This window comes from Grampus griseus, assembly GCF_964374135.1.
Source record: "Grampus griseus genome assembly, chromosome: 15".
NCBI lineage: Eukaryota > Metazoa > Chordata > Mammalia > Artiodactyla > Delphinidae > Grampus > Grampus griseus.
This window is the reverse complement of record NC_139009.1, coordinates 25,516,624-25,538,765: the sequence shown is the minus strand read 5'-3', so window position 1 is coordinate 25,538,765 and position 22,142 is coordinate 25,516,624. Positions and strand designations below refer to the sequence as shown.

General features: G+C 40.3%; 1 protein-coding gene across 1 annotated transcript in view; it reads right to left on the bottom strand.

Moving 5' to 3' along the window:
• The window catches only part of TTC27 (tetratricopeptide repeat domain 27), a 173,112-nt gene that overhangs the window by 83,692 nt on the left and 67,278 nt on the right, over positions 1-22,142 (bottom strand). The window contains exon 10 of the mRNA XM_082672271.1: positions 12,770-12,883. Coding sequence (XP_082528397.1) covers positions 12,770-12,883 — 114 coding nt within the window. The remainder of the gene's footprint in view (positions 1-12,769; positions 12,884-22,142) is intronic.

Genomic DNA, 22,142 nt, shown 5'->3' with positions numbered 1-22,142 from the left:
TTAATCACTACTTCCTGTTCCAAAGACTTTTATGTGTTGGCTGGTAGGAGCTGCGTCTACTAAAGGGGGCTGGGAGAGCCTAGATGTCTTTTTTATGATTCCAGACAGAAGAGATGAACATAAAGAGGGAGGCTTCAAGGAAGCCCACACAAGGATCTTGGAACATTCCCCTTAGTCACACCTTAGCAGTTCTTAAACCATTTCGTTTCAGGACCTCTTTATATTTATTTTTTTTATTAATTTTTATTGGAGTATAGTTGCTTTACAATGTTGTAGGACCTCTTTAAACTCTTATAAATTATTGAGGGACTCCAAAGAGCTTTTGTTTGTGTGGGCTATCATCTATCAATATTTATCATATTAGAAATTAAAACTGAATAAAATTTAAATATTAATCCATTCTAAAAGAAAATAATGAATCTATTACATTAACATACATAATATGTTTCATGAAAAATAACTATATCTACCCCCCCCCCCCAAAAAAAAGTCTTGAAAAGATTGGCAATGTCTTGGGAATTCCCTGGACGTCCAGTGGTTAAGACTCGAGCTTCCACGGCTGGGGGCCCGCGTTCAATTCCTGGTCAGGGAATTAAGATCCTGCAAGCTGAGTGGCACAAAGAAAAAAGTAAAAAAAAAAAAAAAAAAAAAAAAACTGTCAATGTGTTACATTTTTGCAACTGTCTTTAATGTCTGGCTTAATAGATGACAGCTATTCTGTCATCTATTCTCATACTGTCTTCTGTAGTCAATCTGTTACAATATGATGTTTTGGTTGAAATTTATGAAGAAAATTTGGCCTCATACAGATAGGTAGTTGGAAAAGGGAGAAGTATGTTAACAGCTTTTTCAGTTAATTGTGCACATTATCCTTTGATACTACATCAAAATTCAAAATGTGGTGGCTTCTTAGAGTTACCTGCAATGTGGAATTTGAAATCCTATCAATGAATGTTTCCCTGTTACATTAAATACCCTGTTACAGTAAAATCCACTGGTCTAAAAAAAAAACAAAAAACAAAAAACTACTCACTGATGTATCTTGAACCCTGAATGGACCTTTTACCCATGCTTGATTTTTCACATCATGCATTAGTCATTTGGAAAATGTGCAGATTTACAAATGCTGACATATTTCATATAATATTAAAAATTGTATGCATTAATATCACCAATGATCTCACAAGAAAACTCTCAGCCCAGTACTTGAAGTATTGGAAAGCTGTCAAATTCATAACTGCATATAAAAGATTTCCAAAAGTCTCATTTTTTTTCTTAAAAGCTCAAAATTTCATCACTGGTAAGAAATACTGTCAATTATTTTCCTAGAAGTGATGAGCTCACTTCATTTATTTTTAAGAAAATTTCTGCCAAATACCCAAGTATGAATACGCATAGTCTGTCAATAGTTCTTCTTAGTAAAAACACTGTTTCCTAGGAAAAGCAACTCGCTTAGCTTTTCTTGAGACAACCACTGTACTTCAGCACGCAGCACAAGTGTTTCGCAAGTACTTCCCAGTTCATCACGTAGAATATTAAAAAGCATGCTGTCAAGGGTGAAGACTTAATAAAATAATATTTACCACTTTATCAAAGACATTCATAAACAAAACTGTCTTGGGACTTCCCTGGTGGTTCAGTGGTTAAGAATCCGCCTTCCGATGTAGGGAAACATGGGTCAATCCCTGGTTGGGGTACTGAGATCCCACATGCCACGGGGCAACTAAGCCCGCATGCCGCAACTATTGAACCCACGCACTCTAGAGCCAGCGTGCGACAACTAGAGAGCCCGCATGCCACAACTACTGAGCCCATGCACTCTGGAGCCGTGCACCACAGCTAGAGAGAAGCCCGCATACCACAACAAAAGATCCTGAGTGCCACAACGAAGATACCACGCGTTGCAACTAAGAGACCCAACACAACCAAAAAATAAATAAATTTAAAAAACCCAAAAAACAAAACTGTCTTTTCTTTTTTTTAAGCTACAAACTCGTGGTGGTGAAGCACAGGATGACTACCAGCACAGTATGGTGTCCTGACCTTGATTCCGGTTAAGGGGCCAACAGTTTGACCCCCCATTGCTTCTAGTGATTCAGTATCAACACAGTGACAAGATAAATAGTATCTCAATATTGTTGTGAAGACAGTTGTGACCTTGGACACTCTGAAAGGGCTGAGGAGCCTCGGGGCTCCACAATCACCCCCTGAGAACTGCTGCCTGAGAACTGGGAGATGCACAATCTCTCGTGCCTTCCCCAGATGCCGCCCACCTCCAATCTTCTCCCACAACTTCTCAGGGGACCCTGCTTAGTATTTAAGGCAATACTTAGAAGTTCTCCTTTATTATCTTTTCTTAAAAGATTAGGAAATGAGAAAAGTCAGTCTGTTTACAGTCTGCAAGTATCATAAGAGTGCAAAGAATATTTATTAAAACTTAAATGAATGCTTTAAATTCCCAGTATTATCCTTTCTAAAAAAGTTAAAATAGTTAAGTCTAATAATAATTACACCTACTTTCCTGAGCACTCTCAGTCAGATGCAAAGCATCTGTTCCTCAGCCAGCTCAATTCCACCTGGCCCTCGTCTGCAGCCCTCAGTAACACTCACCTCTAAGGTTCCTTCTGGCACCCAGTCCCCTGTTAAACCACAACGCTGGCCTCCAGGCCTTGGTAAATGCCCTTTTAGTCTCTGTTCTGTTTGTACTTGGATGTAAGACAGGAAAATATCTGGAGCTACAAAAGATTAACAACCTGCCTCTGTCAGGGGCAGTCTCTTCCAAACGCACCCATAATCACCACCCTCACCAGACCCTGAATTTCTGCAGGCTGGGCTGAAGAGCCATATATATATATATATATATATATTACATATATATATATTTTTTACTTTTGTCTGCATTGGGTCTTTGTTGCTGCGTGCAGGCTTCCTCTAGTTGCGGCAAGCAGGGGCTACTCTTGGTTGCGGTGCGCGGGCTTCTCATTGTGGTGGCTTCTCTTGTTGTGGAGCATGGGCTCTAAGCGTGCGGGCTTCAGTAGTTGTGGCTCGTGGGCTCTAGAGCACAGGCTCAGTAGTTGTGGCACACGGGCTTACTTGATCCACAGCATGTGGGATCTTCCCGGACCAGGGCTCGAACCCGTGTCCCCTGCATTGGCAGGTGGATTCTTAACCACTGCGCCACCGGGGAAGTCCCATGGAGAGCTATATTTTAACAAGCACCTTGGAAGTGGTTCATATGTTCAGGCAAGTTTGAGAAATGTTGTATAAGGCTCATAAGATGTACACAGGGTGCTGTCCCAGGAAACACCAATGTGTCAGTTCAATCAACACAATCTGACTCTGTCAAAGACCTTCAGTGTGCCCCTACTGGAATCTGACTGAAGTTAGCATTTAGTGCCTTTAGAAGTGTGCTTTAAGTGGGTGTACTTTATTCCATTCCACTAGTAAGTTTCTCTGCTGTTACTGAGTTTTCACTGTTCTGTAACTTTCTAGGTTTTCAAAATATTTTTTTAACTATTAACAATATTTTATGTTGTTTATCGCTTCTCCCTTCTTTTATCTCACTTATTTATGAACTAATTGTTGCCTATATTTTTACTAATCTATTATCACGAAACTCACATCCTGGTTCAGCCCATCAACCTCTGTCCAGGCATCCCCCTTTCTTGGCCTTAGCAGAAGCCAGTTTCACTCTCCCAGGTGCACGTTCTTTTCCCACATGGGACTGCATCCTGATATTGTGTACAATCCATTTCTTCCTCTTTTCACCTAAATTGTAGGCATTCAGACGCTGAGTTCTGCAACCAAACCTTCCTCACAAAAGCCTCTATTCATTTCTTCCTGCCTATGCTGGTTCAACCCCTTTCCCCCAGATGATGCCAAGTCTTCCACTGATATCTTCTTTCTCAGAGCTTCCTGAGAATACAGCATGGTGAATCAAAGCATGGACTTCGGGGGCTTCCCTGGTGGTTCAGTGGTTAAGAATCTGCCTGCCAATGCAGGGGACACGGGTTCGAGCCCTGATCCAGGAAGATTCCACGTGCTGTGGAACAACTAAGCCCGTGCACCACAACTACTGAGCCTGCACTCTAGAGCCCACGAGCCACAACTACTGAGCCCAGGCACCACAACTACTGAAGCCCGCGTGCCTAGAGCCCGTGCACTGCAACAAGAGAAGCCACCGCAATGAGAAGCCCGTGCAGTGCAACGAAAAGTAGCCCCCGCTCGCCACAAGTAGAGAAAGCCCACGCACAGCAACAAAGACCCAACTCAGTCAAAAATAAATAAATTTAAAAAAAAAAAAAAAGCATGGACTTCGAAATCCAAGACAGACCTGGTGTGAATTCAATTAGACCTTGGGTAAGTCACTTATATTTTCTGTGCTTCAGTTTCTTCACCAGTAAAAATATAAATAGTGCCTACTTCCTAGGATTATTTAGAACCTGGCACATGAGTATCCAGTAAACGGTAGTAACTGTACACACTTCTGAATAAACAGTAGTAACTATAATGACTCCAAAAAAAAAAGCATAGCTACAGTCACAGGAGCAAGTTCTAGTATACTTTTCAATAACTTTCAAGCGCTACATGTGGTTATTAATGCAGGTGAAGTACAGAGTTAGAACAGAAGACATGATTTCATATCTCAGATATGTGAAAAACTCAATGGCGGGACCCAGCACACTAAACGTGAAGCATTGTAATTATCCCAATGTTTTTAGATTTTCTAAATCGAAAGCATTCTATTCTAGGTAATAATGATTGCTTTTAGTGAGTTATGAAGGATTGGGCAGTTTTCTTTTCCTGTACCTCCTTTAAAGTCAGGATAATAGAAACAGTCAACATTTACTGAGGGTTTACTATGTGCCAGGCGCTATTTGGAGTGTTTCACAAATATTAAGTCATTTAACCCCTCAGTATCTGAATGAGGTGGGCATTACCGCTCTCTCCATTCTCCAGGTAAGGGAAGTGAAGCATAAGAGGTTAGGGTGCTTAGCCTTGGCCACAGTACGTGACATCTCTTCCTCTTGGATTGTGAGGTCTATGGACAATAAAATCTGGTGCTTTTCTGACAACAGACATTCTGACACTGAAGCAGGCAGAGAAAAGCAGAGATGAGAAAAGACAGAAAGACCGGATGAGCTCTTCGAGCCTTGAATCCAGCTAACTATGGGATCGGAATACCCCTAGACTTCCCAGTTATTATAACAGTCAACCAATTTCCTTTTTTACAGACAGTTTGAATTGGGTTTCTGTCCCTTACAACTAAAAGTTTCCTACTGAGACCTGTCCTTGAATTGTACTAAAGTAGAAGTATAAAAAGTCTCAAAAAGCTCTAAACTTCAATCTGTCCATTACAAGCACCTTATATTTAGAAAAGGATATTTAAAGTATAAAAATCAAATGCAACTTCTCAAATTTTGAAGCCATACCCCCTCGTGGGGTAAGCCAAATACAGCCAAGGTCAGCTTGAATTACTACATCACGTGCTCCCCTGCACCTCCTGTAATCCATAATGACAGCCATATATTCCACTCACGCAAATAGCTGCACATCAAGGTCAATGCCAAGCCTGCCAAATATAATTCATGTGGATGTACTTTCATGAAGAAGATATGTGAAAATGTAATAGAGCAGGTGCATATTATGAGACACCAAAACTTCAGAGAGCAGTCTGCAATGCAGAACAAATGACCAGCTTGTAATACAGAGAAAAAGCTTTGTTTTATGGTATGTTGAGAAATACTGTGAACATATTTCGAGATAATTAAGTAGCTAATTCATGAACTCCGGTCTCTTATCATTTTTTTTTAACATCTTTTTTTTGGCGGGGGAGTGGGGGGCACGTGGGCCTCTCACTGTTGTGGCCTCTCCCATTGCAGAGCACAGGCTCCGGACGCGCAGCCTCAGCGGTCATGGCTCACGGGCCTAGCTGCTCCGCAGCACGTGGGGTCTTCCTGGACCGGGGCACAAACCTGTGTCTCCTGCATCAGCAGGCGGACTCGCAACCACTGCGCCACGAGGAAAGCCCAATATCTTTATTGGAGTATACTTGCTTTACAATTCTTATCACTTCTTCTAATGACCTCAAAGGGTAGCAATTTATGCATGCAGTTCATCATTTTTTAGGAAACCCTGTAAGAAAAAACTGCAATTCCTTTACCTCTTTCCCCTTAAAAAAAATACAACCAACCAAAGTGTGAATTACTACCCGCTAAGACCTCTACGTTGCCCTCAGTGTGATCACAGTGATTGCTCTGTTCCTGTTAGCTTTGGCACTCGACTGAAGATTTGGACTGTAGGATATTACAAAGGCTGGTCTCTACTGCTCTCAGATTGCTAAATTGCCAGATGAAAATATAATCTTTAATTTAGCTAACTCTCAATTATTCCTGCTAATAAGTAGGTAATTAAAAATTAAACATAAAGAAGAAAAGGACTTACAAAAACAAACCCAAAACGTTTAAGAAAATGGTAATATGAACACAAATTTCGATAGCTACCTTAAAAGTGAATGGATTAAATGCTCCAACCAAAAGACACACGCTTGCTGAATGGATACAAAAATAAGACCCATGTATATGCTGTCTACAAGAGACCCACTTCAGACCTAAGGACACATACAGACTGAAAGTGAGGGGATGGAAAAAGATATTCCATGCAAACGGAAATCAAAAGAAAGCTGGCGTGGCAATACTTACATCAGATAAAACAGACTTTAAAATAATGTTACAAGAGACAAGGAAGGACACTACATAATGATCAAGGGATCCACCCAAGAAGATAAAACAATTATAAATATATATGCACCTAACACAGCAGAACCTCAATACATAAGGAAATTGCTAACAGCTATAAAAGAGGAAATGGACAGTAATACAATAACAGTGGGGGACTTTAACACCTCACTTACACCAATGCACAGATCATCCAAACAGAAAATTAATAAGGAAACAGAAGTTTTAAATGACACAATAGACCAGAAAGATTTAATTGATATTTATAGGACATTCCATCCAAAAACAGCAGATTACACTTTCTTCTCAAGTGCGCATGCAACATTCTCCAGGAGAGATCACATCTTGGGTCACAAATCAAGCCTCAGTACACTAAAGAAAACTGAAATCATATCAACCATCTTTTCTGAACACAACACTATGAGATTAGAAAACAATTACAGGGAAAAAAACATAAAAAACACAAACACATGGAGGCTAAACAATACGTTACTGAATAACCAAGTGATCACTGAAGAAATCAAAGAGGATATCAAAAAATACCTAGAAACAAATGACAAGGAAAACACGATCACCCAAAACCTATGGGATGCAGCAAAAGCAGTTCTAAAAGGGAAGTTTATAGCTATACAAGCCTACCTCAAGAAACAAGAAAAATCTCAAAAAAACAATCTAACGTTACACCTAAAGGAACTAGAGAAAGAAGAACAAACAAAACCCAAAGTTAGCAGAAGAAAAGAAATTATAAAGATCAGAGGAGAAATAAATGAAATAGAATCAAGAAAACAATAGCAAAGATCAATAAAACTAAAAGCTGGTTCTTTGAGAAGACAAACAAAATTGATAAACCATTAGCCAGACTCATCAACAAAAAGAGGGAGAGGACTCAAATCAATACATTTAGAAATGAAAAAGGAGAAGTTACAACAGACATCACAGAAATACAAAGAATCCTAAGAAACAACTACAAGCAACTCTATGCCAATAAAATGGACAACCTGGAAGAAATGGACAAATACTTAGAAAGGTATAACCTCCCAAGACAAAACCAGGAAGAAATAGAAAATATGAACAGACCAATCACAAGTAATGAAATTGAAACGGTGATTAAAGATTTTCCAACAAATAAAAGTACAGGACCAGATGGCATCACAGGTGAATTCTATGAAACATTTACAGAAGAGCTAACACCTATCCTTCTCAAACTCTTCCACAAAATTGCAGAGGAAGGAACATTCCCAAACTCATTCTATGAGGCCACCATCACCCTGATACCAAAACCAGACAAAGATACTACAAAAAAAATTACAGACTAATATTACTGATGATTATAAATCCAAAAATCCTCAACAAAATACTAGCAAACACAATCCAACAATACATTAAAAGGATCATACAATATGATCAAGTGGGGTTTATCTCAAGGATGCAAGGATTCTTCAATATATGCAACTCAATGTGATACACCATATGAATATATTGAAGAATAAAAACCATATGATCATCTCAATAGATACATAAAAAGCTTTTGACAAATTTCAACACCTATTTATGATAAAAACCATCCAGAAAATAGGCCTAGAGGGAACGAACCTCAACATAATAAAGGCCATATACAACAAACACACAGCCAACATCATTCTCAATGGTGAAAGACTGAAAGCATTTCCTCTAAGATCAGGAAAAAGACAAGGATGTCCACTCTCGCCACTACTATTCAAGATAGTTTTGGAAGTCCTAGGCACAGCAATCAGAGAAGAAAAGGAAATAAAAGTAATACAAATTGTAAAAGAAGAAGTAAAACTGTCACTGTCTGCAGATGACATGATACTATACATAGAGAATCCTAAAGATGCCACCAGAAAACTACTAGAGCTAATCAATGAATTTGATAAAGTTGCAGAATACAAAATTAATGCACAGAAATCTCTTGCATTCCTATACACTAATGATTAAAAATCTGAAAGAGAAATTAAGGAAACTCTCCCATTTACCAATGCAACAAAAAGAATAAAATACATAGGAATAAGGCTTCCCTGGTGGCGCAGTGGTTGAGAGTCTGCCTTCTGATGCAGGGGACATGGGTTCGTGGCCCGGTCCGGGAAGATCCCACATGCTGCGGAGCGACTGGGCCCATAAGCCATGGCCGCTGAGCCTGTGCATAAGGAGCCTGTGCTCTGCAACGGGAGAGGCCACAACAGTGAGAGGCCTGCGTACTGCAAAAACAAAAACAAAAACAAAAAACCTAGGAATAAACCTACCTAGGGAGACAAAACACCTGTGTGCAGAAAACTATAAGACACTGATAAAATACATTAAAGATGATACCAACAGATGGAGAGATATACCATGTTCTTGGACTGGAAGAATCAATATTGTGAAAGTGAGTATACTACCCAAAGCAATCTACAGAGTCAATGCAATCCCTATCAAATTACCAATGGCATTTTTTACAGAACTAGAACAAAAAATCTTAAAATTTGTATGGAGACACAAAAGACCTTGAATAGCCAAAGCAGTCTTGACAGAAAAACACGGAGCAGGAGGAATCAGACTCCCTGACTACAGACTATACTGCAAAGCTACAGTAATCAAGACAATATGGTACTGGCACAAAAACAGAAACATAGATCAATGGAACAGATAGAAAGCCCAGAGATAAACCCACACAGGTATGGTCAACTAATCTATGACAAAAGAGGCAAGAATATACAATGGAGAAAAGACAGCCTCTTCAATAAGTGGTGCTGGGAAAACTGGACAGCTACATGTAAAAGAATGTAATTAGAACACTCCCTAACACCTTACACAAAAATAAACTCAAAATGGATTAGAGACCTAAATGTAAGACCAGACACCATAAAACTCTCAGAGGAAAACATAGGAAGAACACTCGTTGACATAAATCACAACAAGATCTTTTTTAATCCACCTCCTACAGTAACGGAAATTAAAAAAAAATAAACAATGGGACCTAATGCAACTACAAAGCTTTTGCACAGCAAAGGAAATGATAAACAGGACGAAAAGACAACCCTCAGAATGGGAGAAAATATTTGCAAACGAATCAACGGACAAAGGATTAATCTACAAAATATATAAACAGCTCATGAAGCTCAATAATAAAGAAACAACAACCCAATCCAAAAATGGGCAGAAGACCTAAATAGACGTTTCTCCAAAGAAGATATACAGACTGCCAACAAACACACGAAAGAATGCTCAACATCATTAATCATTAGAGAAATGCAAATCAAAACTACAATGAGATATCATCTCACACCAGTCAGAATGGCCATCATCAAAAAATTTAGAAACAATAAATGCTGGAGAGGGTGTGGAGAAAAGGGAACACTCTTGCACTGCTGGTGGGAATGTGAATTGGTTCAGCCACTATGGAGAACAGTATGGAGGTTCCTTAAAAAACTACAAATAGAACTACCATATGACCCAGCAATCCCAATACTGGGCATATACCCTGAGAAAACCAAAATTCAAAGAGTCATGTACCAAAATGTTCATTGCAGCTCTATTTACAATAGCCCGGAGATGGAAACAACCTAAGTGCCCATCATCGGATGAATGGATAAAGAAGATGTGGCACATGTATACAATGGAATATTACTCAGCCATAAAAAGAAACAAAATTGAGCTATTTGTAATGAGGTGGATAGACCTAGAGTCTGTCATACAGAGTGAAGTAAGTCAGAAAGAAAAAGACAAATACCGTATGCTAACACATATATATGGAATTTAAGAAAAAAAAAAATGTCATGAACAACCTAGGGGTAAGGCAGGAATAAAGATGCAGACCTCCTAGAGAACGGACTTGAGGTTATGGGGAGAGGGAAGGGTGAGCTGTGACAGGGCGAGAGAGAGTCATGGACATATACACACTAACAAACGTAGTAAGGTAGATAGCTAGTGGGAAGCAGCCGCATTGCACAGGGATATTGGCTCGGTGCTTTGTGACAGCCTGGAGGGGTGGGATAGGGAGGGTGGGAGGGAGACGCAAGAGGGAAGACATATGGGAACATATGTTTATGTATGACTGATTCACTTTGTTATAAAGCAGAAACTAACACACCATTGTAAAGCAATTATACCCCAATAAAGATGTTAAAAAAAAAAAAACCATTGTTTTATGTATACATGTATTTTTTAAATCATTTTCATCTCATTCTTCAGGGATGCAATAACTTCAACAATTAGTAATATGAAACTCTGAATCAAAGGAATTGGCAAAAGTTCAGATTATGAAGTAAATGGCTCAACAAGTGACAGAAAATTAGACAAATTTTGTCTAATTCATCTTGTTCCATGATCTGACTCATTTCCAAATTTTCTGGGTTGGGGAGTGAAAAGACTTTCTCTGATTTTTCCCACAGAGGCAGGAATAACAACTCCCCCATTCCACTGTATAGGTAGAAAGGTATACCACTCTCTTCATCACATAGCATTTGCATGGCAAGATGAAGAGACCCCAGATATAGTAAGGCCAAGACAGGGGCAAAGGGCCAAAGCATGGTGATTTGGCTCTTTCTTCAAATCCATTTTCCCCAAGCAAAGCACATCCTGTGTATTTGATATCTAAAAGCATCATCTGCACAATTCAGAGAATAATGCAGGTTTCAAACTGGAAAGCTAGCTAGGAAAGATACAGAACCTAAGGAATAACTTTGTACTATATTTCCAGCAGCATCAATAGAGTGCTCTAAGCTTAGTGAGGTGTCTATCAGAAATATTTTTAAACAAAGAAATTAATAAAATATTCTTCAGTAGTTTTAAAAAAAAAAACCACTTTGGAATAGAGACTATTCATTCTACTTCATCAGTGAATATTTTTGCATTAGGATGAATTTTGTTTCTTCATACAATCTATGTCTGTGAAACTGCTTACCTTTTTCACTAACTCTTGTATTATCTCTTTACCACTCACCACAAACCTATGCTATAAGTACAATTATTACTACCCTCTTATATAGATAATGAAACTTAGGGATGTGATGCTGTGATATAATAAGAAATATATAAGCTCTGATTCCCAGCACAGAGCTTCTAAAAGTCTTATAACTTCCTGAGTTGTAGGGTTAGAAGAGTGTCTTTTTTTATCCATAGTAAGTCCCTTTCACCACACCTGAGCTTATGGCAATGAGGTGACTCTGGGAGGATTGGGGCCGGTTGTCAGAGGAACCAACCATGTGACTAGGGGGTTGAAACTTCCAGCCCCACTCCAAGGTCCGGGGAGGGAAAAAGGGCTGGGGATTGAGGTTATCACCAATGGCCACTGATTTAATCAATCATGCCCACATAATAGATACTCCATAAAATCCCCCAAAACAAATGGGTTCAGAGAGCACCCACGTTGGAAAACGCACCGACGTTCTGGGAGGGGGAGTGCACCCCAAACTCCACAAAGACAGAGAAGCTCCTTTGCTCAGGATCCTTGCCCTAGATACCTCTTCATCTGGCCGTTCATTTGAATCCTTTATAACATCCTTTATAATAAACCAGTAATCATAATTAAGTGTTTCCCCTAGTTCTGTGTGCCAGTTCTAGCAAATTATCAAACCTGAGGTGAGGAGGAGGTCGTGAGGACCCCTGATTTATAGCCAGTCAGTCAGAAGTAGAAGACTTGAGATTGGAATCTGAAGTGGGAGGCAGTCTTTTGGAACTTAGCCCTTAACATATGGGGTCTGCACTAATTCCAGGGAGGGTCAGAATTGAATTAAATTGTAGGACACCCAGTTGATGTCCACAGGGAAATGATGAAGTGCTTGGTGTGAAAGACCCACACACTTGGCGTCAGAAATGTTGAGTAGCGAACAGCTTTCCTTTAGAAAGGTTAAATACTACGGTCACAGAGCTAGGTGACAGAGTTGGGTTTTGGAGCCAAGCAGACTCTAAAACAACACTCTTCAATAATAAAACGTGTTAGAGGAAAATAATTTTATACTCACAACAAACATGTACGGTTATTGATAATAATAAAGAGCTGGAAGAATAACAAAAATTGCCACATTAATTCTTACCTGTGTCTGCCTCATTGCCCGTTCCACTCGGCGTGTGCTTCCTCTCTCAAGTTTTGTCCGGAGGATCAAAGCTGATGTCTGAATGGCCCAGAACTTGGGTTGTGAAAGCAAACACTGAGGGGAAGAAAGAAAGAAAGAAAGAAAGAAAGAAAGAAAGAAAGAAAGAAAGAAAGAAAGAAAGAAAGAAAGAAAGAAACCACAGAAGGAATGGATAAGCTGGGTAATTCCACTCTGAATATAACAAAATGAATACATCAGGTAGTGCTGAGTGAGTGCAGATTTGAAAATCACCTCAGGGAAAAATAATAGAAGACAACACGTGCTTTATGTTTTTTATGAAGAATATTTTTTATGAAGAATGTATTCATCTGAGCAGAGTCATTACTTAACCTAGTTGACCTGTTCTACTGAATAAATTCCTTAAGGAATGAATCAGAATATTTCCATATAATCAAAAAGGTAAGCAGAATGTATCATACCATAAATTAATAAATCTTTTTATCTCACGAGTTATTTAAAAATGTGAGAAAATAAACTACAAAAAATAAATGCCATCTTCTCAAATTTGAAATACATTTTTAAAAATCATCCAAACTCACAAACAAAAACAAATAATTAGAAATCTGGTACCTTTCACTTAAATATCCTAATCCACTGATGGAAATGCAAATCAAACTTTAAGAAAACCGCTCTAAAATTTTTGAGAATGCTTTCTAGTCTTGGTTAGGGTAGGGAGTCTCTAATGTTAGTTAAAATGCTATCCTAGAGAGGGCATCTTAAGAAAGACTGGCTCATAAGAAAACTCTGAATATGCACATACTGAATCCTAGCCCCAGAGAAAGCTGTGACCAACCATCAGTTCACAGAGTGCAGTAGAAACCACTGAATATGACCACAAATGTAGTGGGGAAAAAGGGAAAGTTTTGGGTGTGTGAAAACAGGGGCAAAATGTATTATGAGACAATAGGGACTGACTGGTATAATGAACACAACTTAAGCTCTTTGCTGGTGACACGGAAACCAATGCTGTCCCTGAGTGATATAATAACTTTCAGTGAAGATTGCTTCGCAGAAAGGCAAAAGGTTTATTCGTCTGAAAGCTGACTACATCCTTGATTATCTGCTTATTTCTAAAAGTCAGGTATAAAAAACATCCTAGTTAATTAGCGTCCAATTAATCATTCAAAACCTAGCTGCGCACTAGCAGGAGAAGCTTTTGGTATTTTAAAACTAAATCAGATCTCTGAGAGCAGAATCTGGGCATCGGTGTTTTTTAAAAACTCCCCAGGTAATTCTAAGACATAGCCAAATTTAAGAACTAGTAGGCTAAGCTAATACAAGTATTCGTTTTTGGTCAAATTCCCTTGTAACTCCAAAATCTCATTAAAAGTTAGCAAGAAGTTCTTCAATGGAGTATACATAAACTATATCACCGTCCCTGCAATGCCTTACTGTACCGTGCCCAGCTCACTTCCATCATTTCTATTACCTACCTGGCCCCTATAGGTATGTGAATTTTCAACTCCAAATCTTTGCCAACTTTCTTACAATAAAAAGGAGACTGAAGCACCAACAGGTTAGATCACTTGCTCAATGTCACACCTTCATTAGGAGCAAAAGCTGATTCTAATACTTGGTCTCGATCCCCAAAACAACATCTTTTTTTTTTTTTTTTTTGGAAATTGCACTGGATGCATGAGCTTCAACCATTTTCATTTTGTAACTGAAATATAGTTGACATACAATATTATGTCAGTTTCAAGAGTACTACAGGGCTTCCCTGGTGGCGCAGTGGTTAAGAATCTGCCTGCCAATGCAGGGGACACGGGTTTGAGCCCTGGTCTGGGAAGATCCCACATGCCGCGGAGCAACTAAGCCCGTGCGCCACAACTACTGAGCCTGCGCTCTAGAGCCCATGTGCCACAACTACTGAGCCTGCGCTCTAGAGCCCGCAAGCCACAACTACTGAACCCACGTGCCTAGAGCCCGTGCTCCACAACAAGAGACGCCACTGCAATGAGAAGCTCACGCACTGCAAGGAGCCCCTGCTCCCCGCATCTAGAGAAAGCCCATGCACAGCAGTGAAGACCCAACACAGCCAAAAATAAAAAAGTTATTTAAAAAAAAGAGTACTACATAATGATTTGATATTTGCATACATTATAAAGTGATCACCACAATAAGTCCAGTAACCATCTTTTCCCATACAAAGTTATTACAATATTATTGACCATATTCCTCATGTTGTATATTATCAATATATCCCCATGACTTATTTTATTCTATAACTGGATGTTTGTAACTCTTAATCCCCTTTACCTATTTCGCCCACCCCACCTCACTTTCTGGCAACCACCTGTTTCTTCTCTGAATCTGTGAGTCTGTTTACATCTTGTTTTGTTTATTTGCTTGTTTTGTTTTTTAGATTCACCATATAAGATCATGCAATCTTTCTCTGTCTGACTTATTTCAGTTAGCAAAATACCCTCTAGATCCATCCATGTTGCCGCAAATGGCAAGATTTCACTTTTTTACAGCCGCAGAACACATTTACATTGTTTTCTTAACACTTTCTCCAAGGAAGTAGATGACAGTACCCAGGAAACACTGTAGAGTAATGTAAGAAGAGGACTCAGTAGAGAACTTTAGGAAACTGCTCTATTAAAGGGAAGTGGAAGAAGAGGAGTAAACAGAGAATATGCAAATAATGGAGAAGGAGAATCAGAAGAATAAATTCTTACTGAAATGTGTTCATTCATTAATTCACTTGAGCACCTACTTTGTACAAGGCAGTGTGCACAAGGCCCCAGGGACAAAGTAGCGAGCAAGACAGACAAGGTCCCTGCCCTCAGAGAACTTACATTCTAATGCAATGACTATTAAGTAACCTAATTCTTCTATAACTAAGTTTGCAAATTAAAATATTTTTATCTCCTTGGAATACAGTTATATGGCACTATAAATATATACATGATGAAACAGAAGACATGAAATAAGTAAATCTGCACACTGATTCTACTACCTACAGTGGGTCGCCTGTTTTCTGTTCATTTTATTAAAGGGACTGTCTCGGTAACCTCATGACAGGATGGAAGAGCACTGAGGAAATGGCTCTGTAGAACAGTGGGGATAATCTCCAAGTCAGCCAGAGCTTGATCAGAATCCCAGCTCCACCAAGTCAGGTGATTAGCTGGGTGACCTTGGGAAGCCACCTGACCTCTTAGGATCTCATTTTCCTCCTCTCTAAAATAGGAGTAGTAACTCCCATCTCTCACAAACTTGTGAGGATTAAATAAGCATGAATAGGTTAACACTTAACTAGACTCTGAGAGTACCTGCTAAAAAGCACATGTGGTCCCCTCCGGGATTTCTCCTCCTGTAATGCCTTCTCTCACCCTCAGCAGGAATGCAGCATCCAGAGTGGGCACAGGTGATGGCCCTAACCATCAGCTACCCCCAAAATATGGTACCTGGGCATACTGAGCATCTTAAGCTGAAGGAGTCTGAGAAAACAGCTGAAGCAGGAATATCACTCCGACCTTCCCACTGCCCTTTTCTCCTGAAACAGGTCATAAAGCTCTCATATGAGAGGTGCCTTCCCTATACCCAGAGGAAAGGTGCATCCTTATCTCTGAAGAAAAAGGGACCCTGAGAAGAATCCCAACAAGCAGGCCTTACTAAATTTCTCCCAGTGTACTACCCTTACCTTTGAACTATCATACTCCTCCACGACTGCCCGCACTTCATCAAACCTAGCACAAAAATACTCAGGTTGAACTGTTTCATCAGGTCTTCATTTCCTTATGAAGGCTCCTGTGTCACACAAAATCTCTATTAAGTAAATGTGTGCCCTTTTTTCCTGTTAATCTGTCTTTGTCAGTTTAATTTTCAGACCCAGTCTGGAACCCTAAGAGCGTGGAGGAAAACTCTGTCCTCCCCCACAGTCCCCAGCCACACGGTCACTTTACACCAATAACATCATGGCACATGGGCCAGCACAGGCCGTGGGCTTGTCAGTTAAAGCCCAGCTTTAAAAGGTTTGCATACCAAAGCGGGGAGATATTTTCCTCGGAAAACTACCAACTCAGACTGTTTTCTATGCTGGCATGAGAACAAGAGTTTGAGACTTTTATGTGAAGCTCAAGCAAAACATTCTCACTAAACGCTGAAAGTAAAATGCAATCCGAAAAACAGACATTTGAAAAGCTTTAAAGAAGGAACTGACTGGATAATGATATCACTGAAGAATGCATTTATCTTATATTTGTTTGGCTGGGAGATATACTGACTTGGGAAAGTCTTTCTAAAAGGAGGTAACTGCAGATAGGCTGTGTCTAATATATATTACAAAACACTGCTGCCCACAAGGTAAAAATCAGTCAGAATATGAGACATTAGGTAAAGAAAAAGAAAATTAAACAGGATATATATGCTTTAATGCTCTACATAGTTGAAGAATGTTCATTTTATTGCTGAATAATATTTCACTGCAATATACAATTTATTTAACCATTATCCTGCTAATGGGCATTTAGGTAGTTTCCAATCTGGGGCTATTACAAATCTGCTATGAACATTCTAGATGTGCTATCAGATTGTGCCATCAGTTGAGGTGAACATGTACAAGTATTTCTGCTGGACATATACTTACGAGTGAAACTGCTAGGTCAGAGTATTCAGCTTTCAGGAATACACCCAATCTTCTAAAAGGTTTTCCACTTTACACTCTTATTAGAAACATTAGAGTCCTTGTTACTTCACAACCCTGCAACACTCAATATTGTCTATTTTTTACATTTTAACTATTCTGGTGGGTATTTAGTAGTATTCCATTATGGTTAATTTTCACTTCTCTAACAAATTTGCATTTCTCTACTGGTTAATAAAGTTGTGCACCTTTTAATATGTTAATGACCATTTTAATGCCTCTCTTTTAAGTCCCTATTGAAGTCCTTTGCCTGCTGTTTTCTATTGGGTTGTCAAAAATATTCTTGGGCTTCCCTGGTGGCACAGTGGTTAAGAATCCACCTGCCAATGCAGGGGACACGAGTTTGAGCCTTGGTCTGGGAAGATCCCACATGCCATGGAGCAACTAAGCCTTGTGCCACAACTACTGAGCCTGCGCTCTAGAGCCCACGAGCCACAACTACCGAAGGCCAGGTACCACAACTACTGAAGCCCGCGCACCTAGAGCCCATGCTCCGCATCAAGAGAAGCTACCGCAATGAGAAGCCCATGCACGGCAACGAAGAGTAGCCCCTGCTCACCGCAACTAGAAAAAGCCCACACGCAGCAACGAAGACCCAATGCTGCCAAAAATAAATAAATTAAAAAAATTTTTTCTTGATAATTTGTTAAATATTCTTTATATTTTCTGAACACAAGCCTCCCTGTCTTTTTGTTGGAAGAGGAAAACATATTCATCTTCTTATTTGACAAAACACAACACATACTTGTTCTGGCAAGGCACTGGTCTAACTGCTTTACAAATATTAACAGTATCTTTTGAAATTTATAGTGTTTAATATTACTAGTCATCCAGTTTATCATTTTTGTTTTATGGTTAGAGCTTTATTGTCCTTTTTGATCGTCCTAAGGTCTCAAAGATGTGCTCCTGTAGTTTTCCTCTAAAAACTTTACAGTTTTGCTTTCTACTTTGGCGTATTCAATGTGGAATTGATTTTTTGTATATCTAGTATGATACAGGGGTTAAGGTAGCTTCTTTCCATATGGATACAAATCATCTACTAGCATGTATTGAAAAGCCTACCCTTTCCCCACTGCACTGCAACGCCAGATGTGACGTAAGTCAGATGAACTGTGTATGTATGGCTCTGTTTTTGGACTCTCTATCTGTTCCACTAGTTAGTCTGTATTTCCTCGTGACAAAATGTCTTAATTCAGTGTTTCTCAAACTTTCAAGTGCATAAGAATAATCTAGAGAGACTGTTAAAACACAGACTCCTTGGCCCCAACCCCAGAGATTCTGATTGAACAGGGTGTGAAGTGGAGCCGGAGAAATTCCATTTCTAACAAGCTCCCAGGTGATGCTGATGCTGCCAGTCCAAGAACCACAATAGGCTAAGCTCTGCCTTAATTGATATAGTTTTATAATAAGTCTTGGTATCTGCCAGTGGAAGTACTCCAATTCTGTTCTTCATGACTGACTTCGCTATTCTTAGCCTTTCACATTTCCATATGAATTTTAAAGTCAGCTTGAGTTCCACAAAACCAGAAAAAACAACAGCAACAGCAACAACAAAAATCAAGCACTGGGATTTTGTTACAGATTGCATTGATAATGTAGGTTAATTTGAGGAGACTTGAAATTTTAAAATATTGAGCCCCACACACACATAGCATATTCCTCTATTTAGGTCTTCATTAATTTCTCTTAATAATGTTTTGTAGATTTTAGCACAGAGGCCTTGTAAATCCTTTGACAGATTCACTCCTAGGAATTTGATGTTTTTTAACATTATTGCAGGTGTTATCTTTTTCCCCTCTTTTTCATTTTTTTTAATTATGGTAAGATACATATAACATAAAATGTACACTCTTGACCATTTTTAACTGTACAGTTTACTTATGCAACCAATCTATAGAAATCTTCTCATCCTTCAACTGAAACTCTATACCCATTAAACAAAAATACCCCACTCCACCCCAAGGCAACAACCACCATGCTCCTTTCTGGTTTGTTTGCTTGCTTTCTGTTTTGGGTTAGTTTTTTTTTTGCGGGGGGGGGGGGGGGCAGGGGGGCGTGTTTTTTGGGGCATGTCATGTAGAATTTTAGTTCCCTGACCAGGGATCGAATCCATGCCCACTGCAGTGGAAGTGCAGAGCCTTAACCATTGGACTACCAGGGAAGTCCCCACCATGCTACTTTTTCTATGAATTTGATTACTCTAGGTACCTCATATAAATAAGTGGAAACAGGCAGTTGCAAATGCTATCCTTTTTTAAAGTTCATTTACTTTTACCTGGAGTCTATTAACTAAAGCGATTTGATGAAATGTTGGCTCACTAAACTGAGTACTGGCTAAAAATCCAGTAAAAACAGACACTTAAGAAAGAAATTTGGGAGAGTTTCAAGATGGCAGAAGAGTAAGACATGGAGATCACCTTCCTCCCCACAAATACATCAGAAATACATCTACATGTGGAACAACTCCTCCAGAACACCTACTGAATGCGGGCAGAAGAACTCAGACCTCCCCAAAGGCAAGAAACTCCCCACATACCTGGGTAGGGCAAAAGAAAAAAGAAAAAACAGAGACAAAAGAATAGAGACGAGACCTGCACCAGTGGGAGGGAGCTGTGAAGGAGGAAAGGTTTCCACACACTAGGAAGGCCCTTCACTGGCGGAGAGGGAGACGGGGTGGTGGGGGGTAAAGCTTCAGAGCCACAGAGGAGACCACAGCAACAGGGGTGCGGAGGGCAAAGCGTAGAGATTCCCGCACAAAGGATCGGTGCCAACCAGCACTCACCAGCCCCAGAGGCTTGCCTGCTCACCTGCTGGGGCGGTTGGGGGCTGGGAGCTGAGACTCCAGCTTCAGAGGTTGGATCCCAGGGAGAGGACTGGAGTTGGCTGCGTGGTCACAGCCTGAAGGGGGCTACTGAGCCACAGCTAGCAGGGAGGGAGTCCGGGAAAAAGTCTGGAGCTGCCGAAGAGGCAAGAGACCATTGTTTTGTGGTGCACGAGAAGAGGGGATTCAGAGCACCACCTGAACGAGCTCCAGAGACGGGTGCGAGCCGTGGCTATCAGAGCAGACCCCAGAGACAGGCATGAAATGCTAAGGCTGCTACTGCGGGCACCAAGAAGCCTGTGTGCAAGCACAGGTCACTATCCACACCTCCCTTCAGGGGAACCCGTGCAGCCCGCCACTGCCAGGGTCCCGTGATCCAGGGACAACTTCCCCGGGAGAACACACGGCGCGCCTCACGCTGTTGCAACGTCACTCTGGCCTCTGCTGCCGCAGGCTCGCCCAGCATTCCGTACCGTCCCTCCTCCCAGCCTGAGTGAGCCAGAGCCCCCGAATCAGCTGATACGTTGACCCTGCCCTGTCTGAGCTGGGAAACAGACGCCCTCAGGCGACCTACACGCAGAGGCAGGTCCAAATCCAAAGCTGAGCCCCGGGAGCTGTGCCAACAAAGAAGAGAAAGGGAAATCTCTCCCAGCAGCCTCAGGAGCAGCGGATTAAATCTCAACAATCAACTTGATGTACCCTGCATCTGTGGAATACCTGAATAGACAAAGAATCATCCCAAATTGAGGCAGTGGACTTTGGGAACAACGATATATACATATTTTTCCTTTTTCTCTTTTTGTGCTTATGTATGTATGTGCTTCTGTGTGTGATTTTGTCTGTATAGCTTTGCTTTTACCATTTGTCCTGGGGTTCTGTCTGTCCGTTTTCTCTTAATTTTTTTTAGTATAGTTTTCAGTACTTCTTATCATTGGTGGATTTGCTTTTTGGTTTGGTTGCTCTTTCTTTCTTTCTTTCTTTTTAAATTACCTTGTAAATTTTTCTAATTTTTATTATTTTTTATTTTAATGACTTTATTTTATTTCTTTTTCATTCTTTCTTTCTTTCTTTTCTTCCTTTTATTTTGAGCCTTGTGGATGACAGGGTCCTGGTGCTCTGGTCGGGCATCAGGCCTGTGCCTCTGAAGTGGGAGAGCCAAGTTCAGGACACTGGTCCACCAGAGACCTCCCAGCTCCACATAATATCAAAGAGCGAAAATCTACCAGAGATCTCCATCTCAACGCCAACACCCAGCTCCACTCAACGACCAGCAAGCTACAGTGCTGGACACCCTATGCCAAACAACTAGCAAGACAGGAACACAACCCTACACATTAGCAGAGAGGCTGCCTAAAATCATAATAAGGTCACAGACACCCCAAAACACACCACCAGACGTGGTCCTGCCCACCAGAAAGACAAGATCCAGCCTCAACCACCAGAACACAGGCACCAGTCCCCTCCACCAGGAAGCCTACACAACCCACTGAACCAACCTTAGCCACTGGCAGCAGACACCAAAAACAATGGGAACTACAACCTGCAGCCTGCAAAAAGGAGACCCCAAACACAGTAAGTTAAGCAAAATGAGAAGACAGAGAAATACACAGCAGATAAAGGAGCAAGGTAAAAACCCACCAGACCAAACAAATGAAGAGGAAATAGGCAGTCTACCTGAAAAAGAATTCAGAAAATGAGAGTAAAGATGATCCAAAATCTTGGAAACAGAATGCAGAAAATTCAAGAAACATTTTAAAAGGACCTATAAGAATTAAAGCGCAAACAATGATGAACACCACAATAAATGAAATGAAAAATCTCTACAAGGAATCAATAGCAGAAAA